At 38.5% G+C, this 8,016-nt stretch overlaps 1 protein-coding gene across 1 annotated transcript in view; it reads left to right on the plus strand.

The window, feature by feature from the left end:
- Nucleotides 1-8,016, plus strand: part of pdgfd (platelet derived growth factor d) — a 62,631-nt gene that overhangs the window by 50,200 nt on the left and 4,415 nt on the right. Inside the window, exon 9 of the mRNA XM_014013990.1 lies at nucleotides 6,137-6,354. Within this exon, the coding sequence (XP_013869444.1) occupies nucleotides 6,137-6,354 (218 nt within the window). The remainder of the gene's footprint in view (nucleotides 1-6,136; nucleotides 6,355-8,016) is intronic.

Raw genomic sequence — 8,016 nt, forward strand, 5'->3', positions numbered from 1 at the left:
GAGGGTCCAGCTGCAGGAGGGTCCAGCTGCAGGAGGAGGGTCCAGCTGCAGACGCTACAGTTATTGGACAGCAGAACAGCTGATGGAGCTGCGGACCTGGAGGCCGAGACCCGGGACTTTCTGGAGAAGTTCGACCGGGACGCCACCTCAAAGGTGTACCAGTACTCTCTGGCCTCGTGGGCCTAAAACACGGACATCACCTAGGAGAACTCCGACAAACTGTCGGAACAAGGAGAAATCTGGAGCTCGTTCTACAGCCAGGGGTCGGRGGAGTCCAGAAAATATCCCATCGATCAGATACCATAAACGACCCGAACATCAAGTTTCAGCTCATCTCCTTACAGGACAAAGGCTCCGGGGCTCTGAGTCCAGATAAAGCTGCACATCTGAATKATGTGATGARTGAGATGAGCACCATCTACAGCACCGCCACYGTCTGTCTGCCTCACGACCCGCTCGACTGCCAGACTCTGGAACCGKGTAGGTTCTGGTCAGAACCCGGTCAGAACCTCAGAACGTCCTGCTGACGTCAGCATTAACAKCATTAATTACACCTTTAATCTATCAGGAATAAATATCTGCTGTTGAAAGATTTAAAAACAAGATTTGGATATTGATACTTCTACCTCCTGGAGAGTGTTGTTCACTTGGTTGGCTGTTGTGAAGGGGTTTCTCTTCAYCATKSAGATTWTTCTGCCATCATCCACCACTGTTGTCTTCCRTGGGCGCCCAGGTCTTTTTGCATTGATGAGTTCACCAGTGCTTTCTTTCTTTCTCAGGATGTACCAAACTGTAGATTTTKCCACTCCTAATATTGTAGCAATTTCTCGGATGGGTTGGCTTGTTTCACCTGCATGGAAAGCTCCTTTGACCGCATGTTTACTTCACAGCAAAACCTTCCAAATTCAAGCACCACACCTCAAATCAACTCCAGGCTTTTTATCTGTTTAATTGAGAATGACATAATGAAGGGATTGTCCACACCTGCCTATAAAATAGCCTTGGAGTCAATTGTCCAATTACTTTTGGGTGGCACGTGTTAAGGAGCTGAAACTCCTAAACTCTTCATCCAATTTTAATGTGGATACCTTCAAATGAAAGCTGAATGTCTGGACTTTATGTCCATGTGCATAATATAACTATAACTTGACTATGTTTCAGTAAACAGGTAAAAAGACAAAATTTGTGTCAGTGTCCAAATATATGGACCTAACTGTACTTGCATTTCTATGTATTTAGCTACTTGTAATTAAATAAATCATGGCCAGCTGAAAATTTGCTAATATATTTTCAAAACTATAATGTTAGATGTGTGCATCACATCACCTGTCAGTGTCAGCCTGAGGCACACAAACAGAAGAAGTAAAACAGGCAGCAACAAACAGGAACAACCACCAAAATAAAACTGAAACCTTATATATAAAGTTTACTAAATGGCAATTAAACCAAGGAAACCATAAATAAAGAAAAACACAAACAACAGTACATGTAGCAATGAACAGTCTCAAAAATCTACAACAGTTTTGATGTCATAAAAAAATCTTTGCTGCATTTCTAAAACCTCTGCAGTATGAGAGCTGTATGAGAGCATGACACCTTGTGCTCACAGAGACAGAAGCACACAGCAGTAGATTTACAGTATTCTCATCGACAGAGCTATTTATAAAGCTCAGTGGTGAAGCATCACAGAGGTCACACAGTCTGTGACACAGTAATTTGTAAGAAATTAGCCGGGGAAGCTTTATGTCCCGGTGCAGTACGACAAAAAGGCAGCAAGGGAAGCGGTGGCATAATAGAAGGATGAATGTTATACACCCTTAATATTACATTCAGGAAGACATGAAAACTGTTAGATGAGGCATGTCCTGATGCATCCCAATAATCCAGGTAGAAAAATCCAGTCAACTTTTTTTAGAAAATATGAGGCATCTTAACATTTGATTAAAAAACGGAATGAAAACAGAAAAAAAGAAAGAAACAAAACCATGATTCTGGTGATTTTGTTCAAGAGCTCACTTTATTTCTTAAGTACAGAAAATCATTACGTGGGGAAAAAATGGTCTACAGAAACATARCCTGAAAATGTAACTTAATCAACAAACGAGCCTGGAAATAGTRAAGCTATAGATTCTGTTCTCAGGAGAGGGAGAGCACATTTTGAATATATTATAAAGTTACCATGAACACATATTAGAGAATGTCTGTATGTGCCTATCAGCCTGCAGCAGACCTTTCTCTTCTCCTGTATTGTTTGTCTTACTGAAAGATACTCTGTTCCTTAGAAAATATTTGTGTTTGACAGCAAATCTATTTGTATTTAATAGTGCTTATGTGTGTGCTCTGCTTTTGGATGCAGGGAGTTTGGAGCTTTTGCAGGGCTACTTAAAGCTGGCTATAGGCACCACAGGTCTTTAGCACACCAATGTAACACTCTATAATTGGAAATTCAACCTGTGTAGTGGTGCAGAAATCTGCCACAGTCAGCAGCTTAGCTTTGTTTTCATTAGGACACACACAAGCCCATACCCATCCTTGTTTTTGTAAGGAAAGCTTGCCTGATGATAATATTAATTGGGATGTATGATGTCCGCACATTCGCCCTCAAACACAAATGAGTTCAAATGAAGCCACAGCATTGCACGGGAGTACTTGTGATGCACAGTGCAGCTTAAACTATTCTCTCTTTTTTTAATTTTCTCACATACACTCCCCGCATTTTTTTTCCCTGCTGCTGTCTTTGAGTGACAGTTCCTGCAGTCTTGCTTGCACTTTATGTCTCTGTCTCTTTCCCCTCTCACACACTCACCCTGACAAGGTTACACATCACTGAATTCCTGAACTTACACTACATCAAACAGACACTAGCTCCCACACCAACAAAAGCAAGCCAGTGCTCACACCATAAACACCCATGTGCTGTGTCACCTGTGTCGTCACGGTCACTCAATAAAACCTTCACTTAAACTACACACACACTCACAGTTCAATCAGATTAGAAACATTCTCCCTGAACTTATTCTGTCTGGGTACTCTGGTTTCCCGTGTATGTTTGGTTAATTGGTAGCTCGAAATTGATCTTAAGACAGAGATGTCCAATTCTGGTCCTTGAGGGCTGCAATCCTGCATGTTTTAGGTTTATGTGCTCCAACACACCTGATTTGAATGAATGGGTGATGTGGTGTGGGAGCGTTTCACCAGCCTGATTAGCTGAACTAAATGACTACCAAATCTTAAAGATGCATTGATGTAGTTTACCACAAATATTAACTATGACAAGTCTATTAGCGTTATAATGGGTTACAGAAAAAAAACTGTTGTACTTAGTGATAACCTAAGGAAATAACATTTGTCAATTGTATAAATGAATTTTGTTTAAACTTAGTGTCTTCTGTTTTTCTGAAAGAAAAATCCATCCTCACATTGCCTCATTGCTGGACCTTTTCTTGAAAACATAATGAAGTAGCCAACTTCACTTTGTACTGGCTATAGACAAGGCCATGCAAATAGAAAGACTTCGACTTTCTTTCAGTCCACCCAGGGTGTACAGAACTTTGGCTGGGTCCGATTAGAGTCATACTGTCAATGCGGCCACTGCTCGATGGGAACAAAGCCATGAAACACTAAAGGAAATCCATTTGTGAACAGCGCAGGGAGCAGATGCCTGGACTTGGATAGCCACTTATGATTTGATCCCTGAATGCCTTTGGAGTGTTGATTGTTTCTCCCCGTGGTGCTGACTGTTCTGAGTGAAAAGGCTCAGTCAATCATCATTGCCTAAATGGTAAGGCTTGTGGGGTGCGAGCGCCGAGCCAGTATTGTCTTTGATTAGTTTAGTGCTTCTTCTACTTCAGTCTCTCTCTTCTCCTTCTTTCTGTTGGACATAGGATGCTTGCATTCTACCATAAAAGTGAATGCATCAGCAGTTTCTTCTAGTCATGTTGCTTTTGCTAAAAGGTTGTTCAGCCATCCTTTTCTAATGTGGCCTCTGCAGTGGGTGCCTGCCCTGGTGCTCAAAAATAACTGTGAACTTTTGGAAATCATTACAAGAATAATCATTAACCTCAAYGCGTCGTTACATCAGTTCAAAGCCTTAAAGCACCTGATTTCCAACGCTTTCCCCTTGAGCTTTTCTTCATAAATATCCCAACTTTTAGTCTCTCTCACACACAAGGCTGAGATAAATTTGCTTTGGCACTGTGAGATAATGTGTGTAAAGCTTTGATGATTTACCTTCTTCTACTCTTTCTGCTATGGATTCTCAAGGGTTGCTCCCAGGGCAAACCCACCGCGTCAATATCCAGAGTAAAAACCATGTAATACTCGTCCCTTTATGCACAGAAGGTCATTTTCTTTGAAATGCTGTTGCAAAGCGCAATGATAGGTAAAACACAAAGTTACAAACATTGCAATACTTCTGTACAATTTCTTAAAGCAATGTCTGTTCCATTGAGTGCAACAGTGGTGTAATCGCTGCCAACATATGTTTTTTTACTTTCAATTTTCCCCCATTTTCTTCCTTTTAGTGTTTTWTTCTTATTGTTGATTAAACCCTTAAAACTTCTCTGCTCGTTTGAATGATGTGTCTACATTTTTTTCTAAAACTTTTGTCTTTTAAAATGACTCAAACATAACGCTTACAGCCTTGCTTTATTTGAATAGTCAAACCATTTAACAGCTTCAAGTAATTCTAAAGAAAAGTAAGTCATTGTGATATATCAGAATTGYGATGTATTTTAAATGTTTGGTACAATGTGTGAGACATGCAGTAATAATTATGATACTTCAGCTTGAATATTCTTAGCAGAGTTAATCAAACAATGCTCTTGTTAGCCCGTTACCATTTAATTGTTGACTTTTATGGTTTCAACTCTTCACTAAATGTTGTTCTTCTGTTCCTTTTTTAAATTTTTGTCTCTTATGTTCTTTTAGATATATTTAATTATTTGCAGACATTAAGCACACAGATTATTAATATTTTTTTAAGAAATACACAGATAGGATAGAATAGGACAGTCCAGATTCTTTATTACTTTCTATCCATCTCGTTTTTTCTTAAATGTCATCTGAAATTATAACTCTTATTTTGCTCACAAGACGACTAAATAAATATTGGAAACAAAGCAAGTCACTCAGTCAGTGTTTGCTAACATTAGCTCTCCAACATATTGACAAGTTGTATATTTTTATGTTATCTCCAATTTTTTTGTCCTTTTTTTWAAACCTACATTTTTTATCACTGCATTAAATGGATTCAGCACACCTGAAATATGCCATTGCAGAAGGTTTTCTACAGACAAATGAGGCCATTTTACTCCAGACTGATGACAAGGAAAAAAGAAGGGGAAAAATGGGATCATTATATTGATCTTCAATCAATTAACTCCTCTTTCTTCTGTCTCTTTCTGTCCTTTTTGTGTCTCGTCTTTCTTCCACTCACCAGACCATCTTTAGCMAATTGTTACTGTATTTGTCCTCACAGCAATGTCTTCTTGCCTCTCCTAACCATTTTCATGTGGTTCGTGTAGAGGTTATAGTATGTCTTCACAATGTCATATTTTCTCTTTCTTTTACTGAAATACTGTATGCTGGAGGAACAATCTTTTTTGTTTTTTTTTTTTGTTTGTTTGTTTGTTTTGTTTTGTTTTGTTTTTGTCTGTTGCTTCAAACTACGTAGCTTAAAGGTAACTTTGATTCTAAGCTGTCAGTAATATATTTATGCCTGAATAAACACAGTTAGTAACATATGTTGTCCGTAATAACTCTTTTKGGGTCAAAATGATTTTGTTTATGGGGCAAATTCACAAAAATAAAAATAAAATAAATAAACCAAAATAAATTACCTGTACTTTTGACAGAAGCAGAAGTAAAGTGAGGAAAGTTTGTTTACAGAATGTATTTCCCAAATAAAATGACCAATAAAAACYAAAGTAACTTTGGTATTCAATGGAAGTGACTTCTGTTTTCTATGACATAAGCATCAGTCAACTAGGTTTAGATTATATGAGGACACCTGAACAGAGAATAGAAGGGAAATTTCATAAAAAATATCATTCACCCTAATGGTATACCCTTATATTGTGAAAACCTTTTGTTTAAAAAAAGTAGAAGTTAAATGCATTTTTCTTCTYTCTCACAGTTGATCTAAATCGTCTGTTTGATGATGTCAAGCGGTACAGCTGCACCCCTCGGAACTATTCGGTGAACTTGAGAGAGGAGCTGAGGACCACCAATGCTGTCTTCTTCCCTCGGTGTTTGTTGGTGAAACGCTGTGGCGGCAACTGTGGCTGTGGGACTAAAGACTGGAACACCGGCTGCACTTGCCGGCCCTCAAAAACAACAACTAAGCTACATGAGGTAGATTTTACATCATGAATATGCTTTAGCCTGAAATGTTGTAGGCTTTTATTGCATGAAATCAACAAATGCAATGACCATAATAATGATTCCATACTATTATACTTCTGTGTATAAACTGGTGGAAACAGGGCCTCTGCAGTCATGGTGCAACTTTTAGGGGATATTCAAACATAACTGCTTTATTACCATCCACAATCCCTGAGTGAATTCTGGAAAGAGATATAAACAATGTATGGTGTATGAGTGAAAGAAAAATGAAATTTAGATGCTAACTGAAGGATTAGCAGAAAGAGCGAGCAGAGACCGTCATCATAGGAAGAGGAATGCAGAAACCCACCCAACCTTGTGTTTTCTCCCTGCCTCTCATTTCTGTTCCAGTCCTTTTTACGTCCACCTTTTTTTAGGTAGTCTGTCATTCTCTACCTTCTCTCTCCGGGCCTCCGTCATCCTCTCGTTTTTCTCCAATTCCCGTTTTCAATTTGTCCCTTTGCRGTTCATCGTTCTTATTCTTTAAGCCTGTCATTCACTACTTTCTGTCACTTCCCTCCATCTCTTTGTGTCTTTGTTCGTGTATTGCTTCATTATTGAAACATGGCCCACAGAGCTTCTTTTTTTTCTTGCCTCTGTTCTACTCACTGTTAAAAATTGTACAATAGGAATTGAAACAAAAGTGGGATTTGGTTTGTATTTGTGCTGCATGTGTATTTGCATGTGTGTGTGTTGTTGGAAGCAAATCATGGGAGCATGAAAGAAGTGCATTGTGTTTTGCACATACTGTACATAGTCTGAATCTGGGTCTACATGAATCTGTTTTGTTGCTGAGAAATTCACAGCTTCCTCCAGTTTCCTGGATTTAAATATAGATTTTTAATGTGTTCTTTCAGTGATTTAGCATCTAAATAAACCTTATGAATAACACTGWCTTCACTTGTAGTGTCAAGCTTTGGACAATATTCTGTACCTCTAAATTAATAGTTTTTTTTTTTCAAAGAGGTTGCACCTTCAAACAATGTATTCAAAATTAGTCTTCTATTATGCTACTCTACATCTTTCAAAATTTTTTTAGTGTTTAGTGTTATTTTTTCTAGACNCTGGGAAAGTTGAGGAATGCTCAAAAACACCTGTTTGGAGCATTCCACAGGTGAACAGGTTAATCGGAAGCAGGTGGTTGTCAAGATTGGGTATAAAGGGAGCATCCATGAAAGGCTCAGTCGTTCACAAGCAAGGATGGGGCGAGGTTCACCCCTTTGTAGTATATTCAATTGAATATAGATTGAAAAAGATTTGCAAATAATCATATTTTTTTTATTTATATTTTACACATCGTCCCAACTCCATTAGAATTGGGGTTGTATATGCTGCCCCATCTGAAAATGACCGTATGGATGTAAAGTTTAATCAACTCAACAGGCAGGCAGGAGACAGGTTCAAGAGTAAACCAGGAATAAAATGCACAAAACTCAAAGTAAAATCAGTCAATTGGTAAACTAGCATGCCTCATGGAAGTTACAGTAATCTGGCAATGGTTTGATGAACACTGGGACAAATGCAGTTTATGGACAAAAAGCAGGTGTGTACCAATTAACCCAAACTACTCAAGGCACAATGAATGTCCCTAAAACCAAACAGGAACAAAGTTAAACACACAAATAATAATAA

The sequence above is a fragment of the Austrofundulus limnaeus genome, unplaced genomic scaffold, assembly GCF_001266775.1.
Source record: "Austrofundulus limnaeus strain Quisiro unplaced genomic scaffold, Austrofundulus_limnaeus-1.0 Scaffold109, whole genome shotgun sequence".
In the NCBI taxonomy this organism is placed as follows: Eukaryota; Metazoa; Chordata; class Actinopteri; order Cyprinodontiformes; family Rivulidae; genus Austrofundulus; species Austrofundulus limnaeus.